The 21470-nt window shown below is 42.3% G+C and overlaps 1 protein-coding gene across 2 annotated transcripts in view; it reads left to right on the forward strand.

Moving 5' to 3' along the window:
* Window positions 1–21470, forward strand: part of LOC137569288 (probable ATP-dependent RNA helicase DDX60) — a 573444-nt gene that overhangs the window by 199027 nt on the left and 352947 nt on the right. For both annotated transcript variants that reach the window (XM_068278827.1, XM_068278828.1), the window contains 3 exons: window positions 7521–7670; window positions 9994–10113; window positions 14031–14126. In XM_068278827.1, the coding sequence (XP_068134928.1) occupies window positions 7521–7670; window positions 9994–10113; window positions 14031–14126 (366 nt within the window). The remainder of the gene's footprint in view (window positions 1–7520; window positions 7671–9993; window positions 10114–14030; window positions 14127–21470) is intronic.

Below are 21470 nucleotides of genomic sequence, written 5' to 3' on the forward strand. Positions count from 1 at the left end.
TTCAAACCAGCTGCTCTAGGGTTTCCCAAATTGTTTATAAACCTTTATTAAGTACAATCTCCAAAATGCAAAAAAGAACCCTGATCGCTTTAAAACCACTTAAAAACAGCCTGTGGAGCGCTCCTCACTCATGACCCAGCATACTGTCACCCAAACACATCCACACTGGTACCGGTACCACACAATCCGGATTTTCTTCAGAGTGGTGGAGAGGGGTTTAAACAATTGCTGTGGTCAGTTAGATGGTAAGCCGACAATATAATGCTGTTAGTCCCAGTCCATGCGCAGACATATACAGCCAAAGCAAGCCTTGTAAGCACAGTTGGCAGCACTGCTAAACAAGTGTCTCACCAGTCCCCTGGTCGCCCAGTGCTATTCCTCCAGCTCTTGGTCACGGCTGAGTCTCCAAATTGCTGTTTCCTCTCGCAGCACTCAACCGCACTGCATCAGACAGCGGGGAGCGGCGATTCAGCGTCCACTCGGTCCTCGCAGCACTTGTCAGCTTGGGGTGAGGAGTTCACTACACAGGACGGGACGTGACCCCGCCCATCGACGCGTTGCGCCCGCCCACTGCGAGCTTCGTCAGGATGAGTGACAGGGGGCCAGGAATTCCTTTATACATATGCAGTAAGCCTATGCCTGCCTCTAGTCCCGCCCAGATCGTCATGCCAACCACCACGACTTCCTCTTGAGCTCAGACCCGCCTCCTTCCCTTCAGTGAGATATCCCGAGGCTAGCTCAGTGACAGCTCCCATTCCATCACATTTACAGCACTTCCTGGTGAGTCCTCCAAGGCGCTTTTCATTATTATTGCAACGTATAGCCATTTGTTTATATATACAGCGTGTATAGATACATCAAGTCGCACTTACAACTCTTTATTGCACTGTTCCATACTTCTCTGTTTCTCAAATACCCCAACAAGAATGTTTCATCCCTCTCTCCCAACTCCTTATCATCATCACACGTTTTCCCTTACAGGAACGATGAGTACTCAATCTCTTGATTTAACCCATTAGGTGTCACTGAGTCCAGCAGATATATCCATCTGCATTCCTGTTGCAGCAAAACCTTCTCCCTGTCTCCACCTCTCCTATTTCCACTCAATCTGAAAATGCCTTTAAAGGTCAGGCCCCTTGTTGACCCGCTGTGCTTCGTGCAGAAGTGTTCCGCAATCGCACTCCGGTATTCACCATTCGGTTTTGCCCCACAGTTTATGTTGCTTAAATGTTCGCCAATGCGAGTTTTTAGCTTTCTAGTCGTCATTCCCACGTATATTAATGGGCATGGACATTGGATAACATACACTGTCCATTCTGAGTTACAGTTTATAAAGCTGCAAATCTCCCATTCTTTTATACGTTGTGGGGTGCTGAAGGATTTACACACATCCACATGGCAACACACAGAGCAATTACCACACTTGTACATCCCATTTGGGATCCTGCTTTGTAGCCAAGTTTCTTTTGGGGCCATGTTGGAGTGTACCAGCCGATCCCGCAGATTGGGCGCCCGTCGCGCAACCATCCGTGGGGTTTTGCCCACTATGGGTCCAATCCACGGGTCAACTGACAGCACCGACCAGTGTCGAAGTAACACTTCATAAATTTTATGCCAATTTGCATTAAAGGGGGACACATATCTTGTTTGGCCACTCTCACGTTTCCGATCTTTCTTCCTACTTCCCTGTCCTAAACTCAACAGATCCTTGCGAGTAGTCTGTAATGCTCTCTCAGCACTCGAGCACAATGTCTCATGTCGGTATCCGCGATCGCGAAACCTATCGTACATCGACAGGGCCTCGTTCGCAAAATCCATCTCCCTGGAGCAATTCCTGCGGATTCGCAAGAACTGCCCCGTTGGGATTCCATTCTTTAAGTGCTGTGGGTGATGGCTGGCGGCGTGGAGGAGGGTATTCTCAGCGGTCGGCTTGCGGAAAGTAGATGTCCGCAATCCTTCATCACCCTTAACTATGCGCAAATCGAGAAATGAAATCTCGGTCTTACTATGCGCATAGGTAAGGCGAATATTCCGCTGGTTCATATTTAGCTGATCGATGAATGTTTCTAACTCAGCTTCACTCCCCCTCCACACCACCAGCACATCATCAATAAAACGAAGCCACAGTCCAACAAACTTCTCGAAGTCACGCCTCGGGTACACGTCACCATCACTACCATTGAAATAGCCCAAATAAACAGGTTTTTGTGACCCTAGGCTATGACCTCTTCGGCCTAGGACTGCATTGAACGCGACCCACGCATTGTGCGCATTCTGGACAACACCAATTACTGGGTTTATACCCTTCTGGATCCACGGTACAAACACAATGTTCCAAAACTGCTTGAAGAAAGAGTCCGACAGGTCAAAATGGAAGAATACCAGCAGGCCCTTGTGGAGACTTTAAAGAGGAGATTGACATCCTCCCCCTCCTCTAGCCAGTTGTACGCCAACAGACTGACTTCCGCAAACCCAGGACGACCAGGAGGGCAGCAAACAACACAAGCTGCAGCTAGTGCCCAAAAGGGAATGGTATCGGCAGTGTCCTTGGAGTGGGAAAATTTTCTGACACCCATGCAGCAGCACACAGAACAGCAAGCGTGCAGATCCACCTCCAACACCGATCGCCTGGAGAAGATGGTCAAGGACTACATGTCAGATGGCATAGCTGTGTTGAACAATCCATCTGCACCCTTCAACTATTGGGTATCGAAGCTAGACACCTGGCACAAACTGGCAATGTACGCAATAGAGGTGCTGGCTTGCCCGGCAGCCAGCGTTATGTCGGAACGCTGTTTTAGTGCTTCCGGAGGCATTGTCACAGATCGGCATATCTGCCTCTCCACAGAAAATGCAGACCGTCTGACTCAAATTAAAATGAATCAATCCTGGATTGGAAACGACTACGCAACACTCCCGGACCCCAACCAAGTAACATGAACAATGAACATCTATGATGGGTTAGCGTTTCCGGTCCCTGTTTATTGAACCTCTCATCTGTATTAAATTTATGACTGCATGGCGACAAAACGCAAATTGCTATCCGCACGCTTCTTGTCCTCATGCAAGGCCTGGGTTGTTGTGTCTCAAAGCGTGGCCTTCTCCTCCTGCGCCACCCTCCTCCTGTTCCATCACGTGTGCTGCTGCTGGGTTAGCGTTACCGGTCCCTTTTCCTGGAACCTCTTATATGTATTACATTTATGACTGCATGCCGACAAAAAGCATGTTACCTGTGCAAAGAAAACAGACATTTCCCGCATTTAAAAGACAGTTTTCCCTTTGAAACTTTAAAATCAATTTTCTCAAAAACTATAAGCTCTTTTTGCTAAAAATTTTTTCCTCTTGTACCCACTCCCAAGGTGCATATACCCTGTAAATTTGGGGTATGTAGCATATAAGTAGGCTTTACAAAGCACGAAAGTTCGGGTCCCCATTGACTTCCATTATGTTCGGAGTTCGGCTCGAACACCCGAACATCGCGGCCATGTTCGGCCCGAACCCGAACATCTAGATGTTCGCCCAACACTACACGTGACCCGTTCGGCCAATCACAGCGCTAGCCGAATGTTCGGGTAACGTTCGGCCATGCGCTCTTAGTTCGGCCATATGGCCGAACAGTTTGGCCGAACACCATCAGGTGTTCGGCCGAACTCGAACATCACCCGAACAGGGTGATGTTCTGCAGAACCCGAACAGTGGCGAACACTGTTCGCCCAACACTATGCTCAATACAAGAGAAAAAGTAGACAAGACAAATAACATTTATATCACACTTTTCTCCTGGCGGACTCAAAGGACCAGAGCTGCAGCCACTAGGGCATGCTCTATAGGCAGTAGCAGTGTTAGGAAGACTTGCCTAAGGTCTCCTACTGAATAGGTGCTGGCTTACTGAACAGACAGAGCTGAGATTTGAACTCTGGTCTCCTTTGTCAGAGGCAGCGCCCTTATCCATTACACCATGCAGCCACTGCTTACAGATATTTAGCCAGACATGGCCTTCTCTTTTCTGTTATTTGTCTTGTCTACTTTTTCTCTTGTATTGAGCATAAATAGTAAATTTTAGGCCAGCATTTTCAGGCCAGCTTCAGTTGGTATAGTGGTTAGTGTGCTTGTCCACCATACAGTGAGACCCAGGTTCAAATCCAGCCAATGTGAGTTGGCTTTTATGCTACAAATCCTTAAAGGGAACCTAAACGGAGAATGATATGGATTTTTCCTTTTAAAATAATACCAGTTGCCTGAATCGCCTGCTGATCCTGTGTCTCTAATACTTTTAGCCACATCCCCTGAACAAGCATGCAGATCAGGTGCTCTGACTGAAGTCAGACTGGATTAGCTGCATGCTTGTTTCAGGGTGTGATTCAGCCACTATTGCAGTCACAAAGATCAGCTGGACTGCCAGGCAACTGGTATTGTTTACAGGAAACATCCATATCATTCTCAGTTAAGGTTCCCTTTAAAGGAGAACTGTAGTGAAAGGTATATGGAGGCTACCATATTGATTTCCTTTTAAGCAATACCAGTTACCTGGCTATCCTGCAGATCCTCTGCCTCCAATACTTTTAGCCCTAGACCCTGAACAAGCATGCAGCAGATCTGGTGTTTGACATTTTTGTAAGATCTGACAAGATTAGCTGCATGCTTGTTTCTGGTGTGATTCACACTACAGTGGCTGGATAGTGTACTGGTTAAGGGCTCTGCCTTTGACATGGGAGACCAGGGTTTGAATCCTGGCTAGGTCAAGTACCTATTCAGTAAGGAGTTCAAGGCAAGACTCCCTAACACTGCAGGGTGGCCTCTTGAGCGCGTCCCTGTGGCTTGCAGCTCTTGAGCGCTTTGAGTCCGACAGGAGAAAAGCACTATACAAATGTTTGGATTATTATTATTATTACTGCAGCCAAATAGATCAGCAGGGCTGCCAGGCAACTGGTATAGCTTAAAAGGAAATCAATATGGCAGCCTCCATATACCTCTCACTACAGTTCTCCTTTAAGCAACCTAATGGTTCTATTGCATTGAGCATAAATGTTAAATTTTAGGCTAGCTTCACTTACTTCTGTAGTGGTACAGTGCTTGGGGTGACGTGCCCACCACACAGTGAGATCTGGGTTCGATTCCCAGCTATGGTATGATGTATACTCATGTATGTATCCCCAGCTATGGTATGATGTATACTCATGTATGTATTCCCAGCTATGGTATGATGTACCAGCTATGGTATGATGTATACTGGTTTTTAAAATAGTATAATTCCCTGGCAGAAGAGACCCTCCTCCCTCCGGTAGGAGGGAGGAGGGAATAGGCAGAAGGGTAGGAGGGAGGTGGGAGGAATCCAATTAAAATCTCCCTAGCAGAGTGTGTAGCAGCTGTCCCATAACTAATTAGTGTAGGCAGACAACTGAGTCAAATGGTATAAAGGACCTAGCTTGAAGGGAGGGTGGGCGGGTTCTCTAGCACTGAAAGCAGTGTGTTTGACAATAACATGTCTGCTGACAGTGAAATGGAGGGTAAAAATTTTGCTCAATACAGCACTATGGGGCGAATCGAACTTCCGCAAAAGTGCGCCTGATGCAGGCGAACGCGAACCCCCAAAGTTCGCCTGGAACCGTTCGCAGACGAACCGTTCGGCCCATCTCTACTTGGGAATGGTTCTGGTCTGCAAAAAATACACTTTTGGGTAATTAAAATAATAAAAACTTGACAAAAGCTGTCTTCTCAAGGTGGAGTACAAACAATCTGGGAGGGGGACACCCCCCAAAACTAAAATGATTAAAAACAGGTGTAACATGAACTCACCCCAAAAAGGAGAGTGCCAGTACAACAAGCAACCCCCTTCAAAAGTACAGTTCTTCATTACACCTATCCCCAACCTACTAACACTAAATCCAATTCCCTACTCAAAAATGGTGCCTACTTCTACCTCCAATCCTAACAGAAACACACCTTCCATGTTTTTCATTTTCAGGTGGAAATGAAGAAAATGGAAGGCGAGTTTCAGTTAGGGTTAGAGTTAGAGCTAGGCACCATTTTAGAGTAGGGAATTGGATTCAGCTAGTGTTCATAGGTTAGGGATAGGTGTAATGATGAAGCTATATTTAAGTTTTAAGCTATATTTAATATTTAAACATTTGAGCACACAGTAGCCAAGAGCTTGCACCCATCTTAAATATAGCTTCTAATCTGCATTAGGTGAGTAGATTAGTGGCGTCAAATTAATAGGTCCACTATTCACCTGCTTTGCCTGTCCATGCTGTATGCACAATTCCATCAGGCGGTTAAAAATGGGTGTGGACAAGGGATTTCCTTATTATTAAAGGGGGCTTCCAGATTTCATTATAAGTGTCCCCTCTGCAATTGCTCATCTTTTTAGCATGGTTTTCCACCATTTGTATCTTTCCCATGCTGCCCTTGAAGCTGTACTGTTCATATCTGATGCCCTCACCTTTGAAAATAGAAAATAGTACCTCCTTGTTGTTACCAGACCTTTTGCACTATATCAGTTGCTGTCAGTTATAACTGAAAGGACAATTGATGTACAAGGTTATGTCCAAGTTTCCCTATGGCCTCTTTCACACTAATACTCTGAAAAACGGAAGCTTTTTCACATTGCACTGCAATGGAAAAATGCATAAAAATGCAACACATAGCAACGCATTAAGTGTAAAATGGCCTTGTTGCTCCCCAGAGACTGGATAAAAAGCAAAAACACCAGATTAGATTTTTTCAGGCATTCCAATTCTAGCCACCAAACTGAAATGAATCAAATTTGAACAACCAATACAAGAGAGAACATTACTAAACTGGGGCAAATGAATCCCTTAGTTCAAACATGTAGACCATTCAAACATGTAGATCAGGCTCTCAAAATCTCAACTGATTTTTGATTTGATGAAGCATAGCCTAACTACTAGCTCAAGCAAAGCTAATACTATTAAGACATTATTGAAAATTATTCAGCCATAGATAAAATATTTTTAATTTGGTTTTGGCTATGAACTTACAATGAATTGGTGTGTGGCATTCTGCCCATGCAAGACCATAATCACTTGTGCAAAACTAAAATGTCTAAGGAGAATGTCAGGGGGATTATTAGATATCAAACACTGTAAAATGTAAAAGTGCCACATTTATTTCCTTCCAACTCCTAATAAAGGAATAGCTTATGCTGCTTCTTGTTGTTTGTAACAAAAGGCAGAGTGCTAAAACTGAACTGAATGAAGTTCTCAGTAGCTCTTTTTTTTTGTTAGACACAGAAATATAATCTCCACATATAATCAGGTGATTTCCATACGTTTATCAAGTACCATGTACTTCATTCCCTTGCTTAGCACACCCAAAGATCATCTGCAAGATAAGTGAGATTGGTAATATATGGCTTGCAAATGCAAAGTAAAATTAGACAAAAACTGCAAACATAGCTATGGATTACAACTTGATTACAACTTGATGTACTCTGCAATATTTTATACGTCTCTACAATGAATGCAACACCTTAAATAGTCATATGTCTTTCCTGCCAGAGGGAACTCCTTGATGTGGTTGACAACAATGAATCTGCAGTGATAGTGGCTCCGACATCTTCAGGGAAAACCTATGCTTCTTACTACTGCATGGAGAAAGTTCTCAAAGAAAGTAATGAATCGGTTGTGGTTTATGTTGCTCCTACGAAGGTAAGTTCCTGTCCTTAAAGAGGAACTATCAAAGAAACTCTAATTCTATAAACCCCACAAATCCATAGAGCTTTAAGCCAGTAACAATAGAAAGCTTTTCAGAAGTCTTTTATCATAGCCTCTGTGAAAGGAATACCTTGTGTATCAGCTCTCTGTTAAAAAAATTGGCGACAAATTGCAGGACTGTACCATGTGGATAGGTGCCACTTCCCTGCCATTATTCACAGAGGAATGATTTACTGTTTGATCCCCCCCCCCCCCCCCCCCCACACACACACACATTGATTTCTCACAGATCATATGAGAACAGCTGAGAGATTTTTCAGCTACAGAAAAGGGATCTGAAGTGAGGAGTCTTACTTTATTCCTGTTGTTGCATACTTACAACCACCATTCAGAACGAGCTCTTCCTAGCTGCAATCTCTGTGTACTTTAGAACTGAGAAAGACACATGAACAGTTGATTAGTTATTTACACACTAAATTGATGCATCTCTGCTTTCTGCTGTTCTGCAGACATTTCTGTCACAAGATTATAGCCAGTGAGGACTGTTTCTGTATACTGGATGTGTTGGATACAGTCCTCCAAAGTAATGCCCACAGTGAAAACTGTTCTCTGTTAATGTCATATTTTCTTCACATATGAAAAAATGAAAAAAAAGGCTTTGTATTGCTATTTGCTAGTAATTACTGGAAATGTATGTTAAGTTAACTTTGATAGTTGTACTTTAGACAGCTTGTCTAACATATACAGTATCATTTAAAGGAAGCTTGCATTGAGTGAAATGTGGAAGATGCCATTGTAGTGCTGGTCTTTCATTAAAGTTATTAGCTTCCAGGCTGCTGTGTTGATACTGTGCTTTTGTCATCCCAAATCCATGAAATATTTCTGTTTTATTTGGGGATAATGCAATCAGAGATTTCCTCCGGAAATAGGTAAATGTCTCTGTCACGAACAGAGGCACAAACAAACAAGACTTTTTTTTTTGTTGCACAATAGGAGAAGAGGTGATATAATAATGTGCAGCAGTGTTCATACATCTGCTGCCAGTCCCCAGTTAAGTTACATGATGTTAGAATATGTTGCAAATGCCACGAGACCTGACTGATGAATGAAATATTCCACCCCCTTATTGAGAAAAAAGGACAGTGATTGGAGACTGTAAGTTATCTGCAGGTGACCCCCCCCCCCCCCCCCCCCCCCCCTCAGTGGGAGGAACTTGGTTTTACTACAAAGTGCAAAACTTGTCTACAGCTTAACACACTTAAATGATGGCAAAGTTGTTTTGCAAAGAAGATAGATGAGGCACCAGCAGAGTGCTTATTTACATCAATTCAAATACAAAATCAGCAAAGATTTTTGCATTAAAGAACCTTTATAATTTTATCTTTCATCTCCTGGATACTGCTAGTGTCATGCCAGGAAAAGCGAAAACAATGAATGCCAAAATAACCAGAAAGTAATTACCACATGCATTTCACTAGTAACCACTTTATACTGTATGTAATTTGCATTTTTTCTTTCAGCTTACTACATTTAAAGCCAGGGGCTTAGCTACATTTGGCCGGGACCCCTGCAGAGGTCAGTCGACCGTGCGTCACCCCCATCTCCATCATGGAAGGGTGGGACGGACACTAAGGGGGGCCCGGTCCTGTCCATTATGTGGCAGCAGAGTGTATGCATTACCAGTTCCCAGTGGCGGAACTGGCCCTCTTCCTCTTTAATGTACACGGGCCATACAGCCAACCATGTGCTGGAAACCACATGTGATTAGCTATATGGTGCTTGTACACTGTAGAGGGGTAAGAGGAGGACCTGTCCCGCTGCTGGGAGCAGGTAATGTATACACTCCATTGCCACTCTATAATACAGAAAAGACCAGGTCCCCCCAGCATCTGGGCCCCCCATGATGGTGGGGGTTGTGGGGGCAATATTACACCCCTGGGTGAAGCTCTAGTTTTTGTGGCTGGCACTTCATATATACTCTAGATGGAAATCAGTTGAGGCAGCCATTCGGGGCCAAAGCCCTACAGATGCTTCCTTGTTGCCTTACCATACAAACCAATATGCAATAAATTTGAATTTTGTTTTCCATCTTGGGAATTTATAATTGAACCAAGCTTTATCGATTTGAACAACACTACTGGGTTTACATCTTATTCACAGCTTCAGTAAATATATTTTTCCTTCTGATATAATGTTTTGGTCTCTCATAGTTATGGATGATCTTATATAATCATCAGATTTGTACCGTAATCATATGTAATCTATAAGATTGCTTCCATTTATCAGTTTAACTAAATATTTTTTTATTCTATATTAGGCTCTGGTAAACCAGGTGGTAGCCACTGTAACTAACCAATTCAACAAGGATCTATCGAGGGGGATGGTAGTATGTGGTGTTTTCACCCGGGATTATCGCACTAATGCACTAAACTCTCAGGTATGCTGTATTCTTTAAAATCAAATGTATAGAAGATGTGCAGCTTCCAGGAATAGATCACCAGGTATGTAGGGTATAAAGCAGAGTTGGTTAAAATTTGGATAATCCAGGAAAAGGAGAATAGAAGTCTGTATTTCCCATTGTCAGTGTTAACCTGTGGCTGGATAGTGCACTAGTTAGGGCTCTGCCTCTGACACAGGAGACCAGAGTTTGCATCTCGGCTCTTTCTTTTCAGTAAGCCAGCACCTATTCAGTGATGAGACCTTGGGCAAGACTTCCTAACACTACTACTGCCTATAGAGTGCAGCACGCCCTAGTGGCTGCAGCTTTGATGCTTTGAGTCCGCCAAGAGAAAAACGCGTTATAAATGTGGGCCCTGTGCAATTAACTTTTCCTCCTGAGTTTTCTTCTAGGAGATAATTTTTCATTTTGTATTTAAAATAATTTTTCGGTACTCTGCAATTGAAAAAATACCAAAAGGGGGTGAAAAAGTACTGTTAAAATTATTTTGAATAGATATCACCTAAGAGAAAACTCAGGACAGGAGAACTTTTTCTCCTGTGTTTTCTCCTGGGAGATAATTTTTAATCTTCTTTTTAGCCACTTCACTTCCAAGATTTTTCCCCTTAAAAACCAAAACAATAGCGCGCCTTCCATTGATTCGCCTATAACTTTATTACTACTTATCACAACAAAACAATCTATATTTTGTTTTTTTCACCACCAAATTAGGCTTTATTTGGGTGGTATTTTTTGCTAAGAAAGATTTTATTCTAAATGGATTTTAATGGGAATAACAAGAAAAAAATGGGAAAAAAATCATTATTTCTCAGTTTTCGGCCACTATAGTTTTAAAATAAAATGTTCTACTGTGGATACAACCCACACATTTTATTTGCCCATTTGCCCATTGCAACATTTAAAATATTTCCCTAGTACAATGTATGGCACCAATATTTTGTTTGGAAGTAAAGGTGCATTTTTTCAATTTTGCATTTTTGCATCCATCATTATTTACAAGCCCATGATTTAAAAAATAACAGTAATATACCCGCTTGACATACATATTAAAAAATTTCAGTCCCTAAGGTAACGGTTTATGTTTTGCTATTTTAATTTTTTTTTAATACAAAAAAAAACCTGAGTACCATGGGAGAGTGTGGGAGGGAAGGATTTAATTCCAAATGTAAATGTATGACTTTTTATTTTTAAAAAAAATAGTATGTAGGTGTAATTTTACTATTTGTGCACAAGATGTCCTCGTGCATTCCTTTCTGTTGCATACTATTAGTATGCTAAACAGGAAGCAATGCCTGGCCACTTTGCTTTTGTTTTTTGTGAATGACGAGGCTTCTCATTGATCGCCGACGATCATTCACATGGGAACTTGGATTAATGGATGGGAACTGCATTCCTATTCATTCATCCCCCCTCTACCGACCGGCAGCTAGAACGAGCGTGGGAGCAAGCGCAGGAGCAAATGGTAGTGCATGGCAGCGAGGGAGGAGTATCTACGTTCCTTCAAGGTAAAGCATGGACGTAGATACCTGTCCCAGGGAAGAGGAAGTGGTTAAAATAACTTTGCAGCACTCTGCAATTGAAAAAGTAACAAAACTGTGGTAAAAAAAAAAAAGCACTTAGATGTGACCAGATTACCTAGAGGAAAATTCAGGAGAAAACAGTTAATTGAATATGGCCCCTATGTCTTATCTTGACCTCTGTTATGCAAAAGCGAGGAGGTATATAGAAACAGTGGAAGACAGATCAAGCATGTTTCACACCAAATGATGCTTACTCATGGAATAACCATTCCATGTGCAAGTGTGGGGTGGTGTGAAATTGCATGGAAATGTTTTCACCTGTTTCTTTCCTTACTTTTTTGCAAAGTTACACCACAGTTGGTGCACATTATATAATAATTTGGACTAAGGCATTTTTGGTTCTTTGTACTGTATCATTTATCATTTTTTTCAAAAAAAAAGTCATGTAATGCTTTAACGGATTTTTAAATGAAGCAGACCTATCCACATCGGCGTATATGCAAAATTGGTGCCATGGAAATTTGGGCATAGGAGATAACTGCTAGTAAAATATTGGTATAATTACTGATATTCTAATATTGGGCAGTGCGAATTCCAATTATAAAATATTGGTGAACTACTAATATTTTACTATTGCTAAATCTAACCCTATTCCCACTAGAGATGGACCGAACTGTTCGCCGGCGAACAGATTTCTGCAAACTTCCGCTGTTTGCATTCGAACAGCGGAAATTTGGCATGTTCAATCCGCCCCCTATACATCATCTTTGAGCTAAACTATGACCCCTTACCTCATAGTCAGCAGACACATTTGAAAAAATGGGAGAGGAGGTACTCCTTCCAAATCGGTTTGATGTGCCCAAGCCGTCCGGAACAGCACCCGGATATAAATGTAGCAGAAGATCAGGCCGGCACCATCCTTAGTAAAGTAATGCTCTTTAATGGAAGTAACATCATAACAGACTGTCACACAAAGTGCGACGTTTTGAGATGTGTCTCTTTTTCAAGCATGTGACAGACTCAAAGTACACATCATAGGTCCGAACAGACCAACCAATCACAGGTCCTATACACTCAGGCGGTCCTGATGGGAAACTTCATATGTTTTGAAGGAACCACCTCTTTTGTTAGGAGGGATACCTTTAATGACCTGATATCGCAGCTGGTTGACATGGTGTCCATGCGTAATGAAGTGTACAGTGCACGCAGTTTAGGCAGGGGAATGTCCCTTTGCGTGAAGAAGATTCCGGTGGTCTAACTAAGGTCCTCATCTCCGCGTGTACAAGCCTGTCTCACAGAGTGGGAGCTTGTTTATATGAAAACAATGGAGGTTGTAGAAATTCATTAACAGGGTAAAGAGTGTGACAATGGGCTTGATTCACAAAGCAGTGCTAAGTGTTAGCACGCCTGTGAAAAGCCCTTCAGCACGCCTAAAGTGCCTGTGCGCGTGCTAAGACGAGCGCAAAAGTTTGCGCTCGCTGTGCAGTGCGTCGAAAACGTTGCACGGTGCGCCATTAATGTTGCATCATACATGCAACCTTTTTCGGCGCAGAGCGTGATCAGCAATTGCTTTGGGCATGCTAAGCTGGTTAGCACCCTAGTTTGCACACCCAAAGTCTTTAGGCGTGCTAACTAGGTTAGCACCGCTTTGTGAATCAGGCCCAATGTGTGCCAACAAAAGATCCACAAAAGAGGTGGTAGCAGACTTAAAAGATTGTTATACAGAGAGGCCTTTTGGATTAGAACACTTGATTGCCTGTATCCAAGAGGTCTCATTAGAGAATATGACCTGTCGCCGCTGCTGTGAAACTAGTCCATGCACAATGCATTATGTTTGATTATTTAACAACTGTTCTTACATTTCTAACATCTCTCTGTATTTTTAATTTAATAACAAATTTCTCATGTAAGCTTTAATGTGATTCATAACTCTTGTATGTTTAGGCATGATTGTTGTCCAGTTCTTGCTTGTCTCTAGTAACGTCCCCGTTTTCATGGCATGGCCGCATCCGGGAGCCTATGTTTCCATGGTAGCGCGGAAGCGCTGTTGCAATTTAATTTTCAATTAAACCCAAATAAACCCCTCTGACTAGTATAAAACAGGAAGCATAAAAGGAGGCATGATTAAATTATCATGACCAACCAAATACAGGCTTATAAATAAATTACCTGAATGAAATGATCACATGCTTTTCCATGATGTCTATGGTTTATCTCTTCATGTGTGGTAGAGCTTCTCGTGACCATCCTATATTTTTTAAATAGATCAAATCAAGAGTGTGTTTATAATCTATAAAATCATTATATACTGTATTTAGTTGCAGTTTGTTTCTTTATGTTGTGTAATATCTCTATTTGAATATTTGTTACATGCAGGTGCTGGTGACTGTTCCACAGTGTTTGGAAATTCTTTTGCTATGTCCACATCGGCAGGACTGGGTGAAAAAAATCAAATACTTAATATTCGATGAGGTAATTGTAATTCCCTAAGCATAATGAGAAACTTAACAGAGTTGTGTGCAAGGGGACAACTAAAAGTATATGTTTTAGAAATACCAACTTTAAAGGACAATTATCAAAGTTAACTAAAATTCTAAATGCCTCATATATTTCCAGTAATTACTAGCAAACAGCAATACAACGGCTTTTTTTTTTTTCCAGTTTTCATGTTTAACATGAAGAAAATGGCATTTACAGAGAACAGTTCTCACTGTGGGCATTATTATGGAGGCAATAGGAAAGAAAAATATCCGCACTCTCTAACGGATGGCATCCAAGCGCTTTTATATAGCAAACACAAGACAGAGGTAAAAGGCTGACATGTTTCGGTCCGAAACATGTCAGCCTTTTCCCTGTCTTGTGTTTGCAAATTAAAAGCGTTTGGATGCCATCCGTTAGAGAGTGCGCATATTTTTCTTTATTATTGTGCCTGCTATTGGAATCCAGCACCCAGAAATGGAACAAGTGAGTGAAGCGGTGTTTCTATTGTTTGAACCATTATTATGGAGGACTGTGCCCAGCACATCCAGCATACAAAAACAATATTCACTGGCTCTAATACTGTGACTGGAATCTGTTCAGAATGGCAGAAAGCCATATAGCTTCAAATGTGTGTAAATCATCAGCTGAAGCTCTGTGTTCCTGTCTGTGTGTCTCTCGCTCTGCCACACAGTGTAAAGTAAACTGTTTACAGCCAGGTTACAGTTCAGCTCTGCCTCCACCTCCCCTCGATGCCGACACAAAATTGTTACAAAATTGCTGGGTAAACAAAGCTTTCCTTTCACACAGGCTGGGCTGAGAGACCTCTGAAAAGTATTTTAGTGTTGCTGGCTAAAAGCTCTATAGGTATGTGGAGTTTACAGAAAAACAGTTTCTTTGATACTTGTTCTTTAACCCTCTGGGAGATAATCCCGAGCTGAGCTCGGGGTATGCCGCCGCAGAGGATTTCTCAGGCCCTGGTGGGCCGATTTGCATAATTTTTTGTTGTTGCACGCAGCTAGCACTTTGCTAGCTGCGTGTATATAGCGATTGCCGCCAATCCGCGCTGATTCGCCGCTACCCGCCGTGCCGCACCGCCCCCCCCCAGACCCCGTGCGCAGCCTGGCCAATCAGTGCCAGGCAGTGCTGAGGGGTGGATCGGGACTCCCTCTGACGTCACGACGTCATTGACGTCGATGACGTCATCCCGATCATCGCCATGGCGACGAGGGAAGCCAAACAGGAAATCCCATTCTGAACGGGATTTCCTGTTTGCTTTGATCGCTGGAGGCGATCGGAGGGGGTGGGGACATGCCGCTGCATAGCGGCTATCATGTAGCTAGCGCTAGGCTAGCTACATGATTAAAAAAAAAAAAGATTAAAAAAAGAAGTGCAGCGCTGCCCCCTGGTGATATTATTGTATCGCCCAGGAGGTTAAGACACTCAGAAGGACACTGAGGCCCTTTTTCCAATTAACTTGTTCACCTGCATTTTCTCCCAGGACATTTCATCTCATCTAAACATACAAGTTAAAGGTCCACAGCGCTAAGTGTAAAATTAAACACCTTTATTGACACAAATTGATAATTGCATTGATCTTAGGCTAACTTGAAGCACCTTCCCCTTTAAACATCCCTGTCACACACAAACACTCATACAATATTCACTGCAGTGAGCATCCGTACAAAAATGTGAAAAAAGGGGATCCCAGTAAAAGATCAAAGTTGATATTGAATAAAAAAGCCTTTGCTTATAAAGCTGATATTGAATAAAAGTTTTTTGTTTGCAACTGTATGAAGTCCGCAATATATTATAATCTCCGTTGAGGTAAAGTTCATGTGTAAACAATGATAGCGTTTTGCTTGTAAAATGTAATACTGCACCAGTTTCCTCCGTAGTGGGTGAATCTTTGTATCACTGTCTTCCCTCACCACATCTGACACTGGCCTTGTGTATATGGGCGCGGAGTCAGCCGGTGCCACCAGATAGAAAGCACTCCCGTGTGGACGCCGCTTCCGTCCTCTGCAGCTGGACGGTTAGGTCAGCGTCCTACGCACTTACGCTATCAGTGACGTCACTGTGGGATTGCCCAAGCCAGCAAGTAACTATCAAGCCGCTTACGGAACCGTCCAGCTGCAGAGGACGGAAGCGGCGTCCACACGGGAGTGCTTTCTATCTGGTGGCACCGGCTGACTCCGCGCCCATATACACAAGGCCAGTGTCAGATGTGGTGAGGGAAGACAGTGATACAAAGATTCACCCACTACGGAGGAAACTGGTGCAGTATTACATTATACAAGCAAAACGCTATCATTGTTTACACATGAACTTTACCTCAACGGAGATTATAATATATTGCGGACTTCATACAGTTGCAAACAAAAAACTTTTATTCAATATCAGCTTTATAAGCAAAGGCTTTTTTATTCAATATCAACTTTAATCTTTTACTGGGATCCCCTTTTTTCACATTTTTGTACGGATGCTCACTGCAGTGAATATTGTATGAGTGTTTGTGTGTGACAGGGATGTTTAAAGGGGAAGGTGCTTCAAGTTAGCCTAAGATCAATGCAATTATCAATTTGTGTCAATAAAGGTGTTTAATTTTACACTTAGCGCTGTGGACCTTTAACTTGTAATTTTAAAGAATAAGGTATTGGAGGATTTGCCTGGTCCATTTAGCTGCTGTAATTTCCTACAGGCGCAGGATATCCACATATATTTTTTTACATATACAGATATTTCATCTAAACATAACTTTTCGGCAGGGCCGGATTTCTGGCAAGCCAACCTAGGCATTGGCCTAGGGCGCCAGAATTTCAGCAGTGTTTGGGGCGGCTGAGGGGCAGGAACGTGCGTGCAATGCAGACAGGAGAGTTGGGAGTAAAGAACATCAAAGCGCCCAGCCGCCAGCTGAAGCCTCCACTGCACCTCCTCCTGCAGCCAGGCCAGATCTGTCCTCCACCGCCCTGCATTGTTTGCAAATAAGCAGCGGGCAGCCTGAGTCGGGTGGCACATGACTCACTTGTTTGGCGGTGGGGGATGAAAGATCCCTGCGGGGCACTGGGAGTAGGGAGCGATCGTGGTGTAGCCTCTGCACTTTCCCCAGCTCCAACCTATTTCTGCAGGACAGGGTGTGAGTCCAGCAAACTGTGCGAGCAGGGAGGTAATGATTTCTAGCCTACATTTCCGCAGAGGCCGGGAAGGCTTCTCTATTGTTTGCAGGAGCTTCTTCCTTCATATTTACCTCTCCGTGCACGCTCTACTTCCTTCCTCCTCCAACAGGTCTGCTCGTCTCTCCGCCCCTCCCCCTTGGCATTGTGGTAGTGTGGAGCTGTATAGAGCCGAGCAGATCTGCTGGGGGAGGAATGAAATAGTGCCTGCAGAGAGAGGTAAACATGAAAGAGTCAGCACAGCCAGCTCTGCACAGGGGTGAGGGAGAATAGAGGCTGGCCTGGGATGCAAATGGAGACCAGAGTGTGAGCAACTTTGCATTTATCACCACAAGCATTTTTACACTGTGGAATCATGCTGCAGCCTCTCCTCCTCCTGTTGTGCAGCACAGACTCTGCAGGCAGCGTCAGGAATGTCAGGCTGCTGCTCAGCTCTACAGATCCTATGCCTGCTTGTCCTGCATTGCTGTTGTCTTAAACTTCCTCACACTGGTCAAGGCAATGTTTGGGGCGAGAAGTGGAAACACTGGGGCTGCAGGCACTGTTTCTCTGTTGAGTGTGTGTGTGTGCGTGTGTGTGTATATATATATATATATATATATATATATATATATATATATATATATATATATATGTGTATATTTATATATACTTACTGTGTGTGTGATATTGGTGGGGGACTGTAAAGGCAGAACGGTTTTGGTCTATCATCTACAGCTGGCATATACTTGTACTAACCACAGCTGACATAATAGTTGTATTATTGCATTGCCCACTCTCTCCTCTGCCTCTAGGCTACCTTTCCCACCATTCCTCTTATCTTTATGCCCACTTGTCCTGTCTTATACTGCCTACCAACCCTTGCTATGTTGCTTTCTCTACCCATTCTCCATTTCATGCTCTGTTGGCACTATCTGTAAATGTCTTTCAATGTATTTAATTAATAACTCTAACATCTTCTGCAGCACTTTACAGAGTACGTAGTCATGTCACTGACTGTCCTCAGAGAAGCTCACACTCTGATCCTACCATAGTCATATTCTAATGTTCTACCATATTATTGTTATGTATTTATATAGTACTGACATCTTCTGCAGCACTTTACAGAGTACATAGTCATGTCACTGACTGTCCTCAGAGGAGCTCACAATCTAATCCTACCATAGTCATATTCTAATGTCCTACCATAGTATTATTATGTATTTATATAGCACTGACATCTTCTGCAGCACATTACAGAGTACATAGTCATGTCACTGACTGTCCTCAGAGGAGCTCACACTCTAACCCTACCATAGTCATAGTCTAATGTCCTACCATATTATTATTATGTATTATTATAGCACTGACATATTCTGCAGCACTTTACAGAGTACATAGTCATGTCACTGACTGTCCTCAGAGGAGCTCACAATCTAATCCTACCATAGTCATATTGTAATGTCCTACCATATTATTATTATGTATTTATATAGCACTGACATCTCCTGCAGCACATTACAGAGTACATAGTCATGTCACTGACTGTCCTCAGAGGGACTCACACTCTAATCCTACCATAGTCATAGTCTAATGTCCTGCCATATTATTATTATTATGTTTTTATATAGCACTGGCCTCTTCTGCAGGGGGGGGGGGGGGGGCGCCTGGTGATAGCTGGCCTAGGGTGTTGAAAAGTAGAAATCCGGCCCTGCTTTTCAGCACTTAGCAAATGAAAAGGTACGAAAAAGTAGGTTAAAATGTAATATCCAAGTAATATCTAAATTATTTTCAGTATTTTCTTCAATGGCAGGGACTTGTTTGAAAATGTCTTCTTGGAGAAAACTCAGGAGAACAGTTAATAGTATATGGGCTGAGTTTTGAGGAATAGGATAGTAGATTACAGGACAAGGACACTTAAAGTAAATGGAAAACGGTCAGATTCTTTATGACCATTGTATAATGTGCATACCTTATGGGAATAAAAATTCTAGATATAAAAAGACCAGTATGCAGTATGCATGGATTAAAGAAATATAAGGAGTGTAACAAAAACTGTAAAACTGTAAAAAAAAAAAACCAAAAAAAAAAACCTGTAAAACTGTAAAAGAAAAAAAAAAAAGTAAGGTAACCAGACTTGCAACCCTGGAAGCTAAAAAACAGATTGCTGGTGATATAAAATCAAATTCCCCAAAATGTTTTACAGGTGCAGTATATACATGTGGATAAACTCTCCCTTTAGTAGCTAGTATAGTACTTTCTCCATGTTGTGTATGTGTGGGGGCACCCCAATAAGCAACTGTCATCTTTTACTTCAAGCATGTATACTTACCTATAATTTCTCCCCACCATCATAATCCACCGCCATGTCTTTATTCATAACAGGAGATAAAGAGATTTTATCAAACATGCAGACTCCTCCTCTATTTCTGTCTCACCTGCCATTTGTAAACACAATACATTCCTTCAAATTTACCCTCTTAAGGTTCGCTTTAAGGACCAGAGCCTTTTTTTCCATTCGGACCACTGCAGCTTTCACGGTTTATTGCTCAGTCATACAACCTACCACCTAAATGAATTTTACCTCCTTTTCTTGTCACTAATACAGCTTTCTTTCGGTGCTATTTGATTGCTGCTGCGAGTTTTACTTTTTATTATATTCATCAAAAAAGACATGAATTTTGTCAAAAAAATGACTTTTTTAACTTTCTGTGCTGACATTTTTCAAATAAAGTAAATTTTCCTATACATTTGAGCGCGAAAGTTATTCTGCTACATGTCTTTGATAAAAAAAAAACCATTCAGTGTATATTTATTGGATTGGGTAAAAGTTATAGCGTTTACAAACTATGGTGCCAAAAGTGAATTTTCCCATTTTCAAGCATCTCTGACTTTTCTGCGCACCTGTCAGGTTTCATGAGGGGCTAAAATTCCAGGATAGTACAAATACCCCCCAAATGACCCCATTTTGGAAAGAAGACATCCCAAAGTATTCAGTGAGAGGCATGGTGAGTTCATAGAAGATTTTATTTTTTGTCACAAGTTAGCGGAAAATGACACTTTGTAACAAAAAAACAAAACAAAAAAAAGTTTCCATTTCTTCTAACTTGCGACAAAAAAAAATGAAATCTGCCACGGACTCACTATGCTCCTCTCTGAATACCTTGAAGTGTCTACTTTCCAAAATGGGGTCATTTGTGGGGTGTGTTTACTGTCCTGGCATTTTGGGGGGTGCCTAATTGTAAGCACCCCTGTAAAGCCTAAAGATGCTCATTGGACTTTGGGCCCCTTAGCGCAGTTAGGCTGCAAAAAAGTGCCACACATGTGGTATTGCCGTACTCAGGAGAAGTAGTATAATGTGTTTTGGGGTGTATTTTTACACATACCCATGCTGGGTGGGAGAAATATCTCCGTAAATGACAATTGTTTTATTTTTTTTACACACAATTGTCAATTTATAGAGATATTTCTCCCACTCAGCATGGGTATGTGGAAAAATACACCCCAAAACACATTATACTACTTCTCCTGAGTATGGCGATACCACATGTGTGGCACTTTTTTGCACCCTAACTGCGCTAAGGGGCCCAAAGTCCAATGAGTACCTTTAGGATTTCACAGGTCATTTTGAGAAATTTCGTTTCAAGACTGCTCCTCACGGTTTAGGGCCCCTAAAATGCCAGGACAGTATAGGAATCCCACAAATTACCCCATTTTAGAAAGAAGACACCCCAAGGTATTCCATTAGGAGTATGGTGAGTTCATAGAAGATTTTTTTTTGTCACAAGTTAGCGGAAATTGATTTTAATTGTTTTTTTTCACAAAGTGTCATTTTCCGCTAACTTGTGACAAAAATAAAATCTTCTATGAACTCACCATACTCCTAACGGAATACCTTGGGGTGTCTTCTTTCTAAAATGGGGTCATTTGTGGGGTTCCTATACTGCCCTGGCATTTTAGGGGCCCTAAACCGCGAGGAGTAGTCTTGAAACCAAATGTCGCAAAATGACCTGTGAAATCCTAAAGGTACTCATTGGACTTTGGGCCCCTTAGCGCACTTAGGGTGCAAAAAAGTGCCACACATGTGGTACCGCCGTACTCAGGAGAAGTAGTATAATGTGTTTTGGGGTGTATTTTTACACATACAGATGCTAGGTGGGAGAAATATCTCTGTAAATAACAATTA

This window comes from Hyperolius riggenbachi, chromosome 1, assembly GCF_040937935.1.
Source record: "Hyperolius riggenbachi isolate aHypRig1 chromosome 1, aHypRig1.pri, whole genome shotgun sequence".
Taxonomy (NCBI): Eukaryota; Metazoa; Chordata; class Amphibia; order Anura; family Hyperoliidae; genus Hyperolius; species Hyperolius riggenbachi.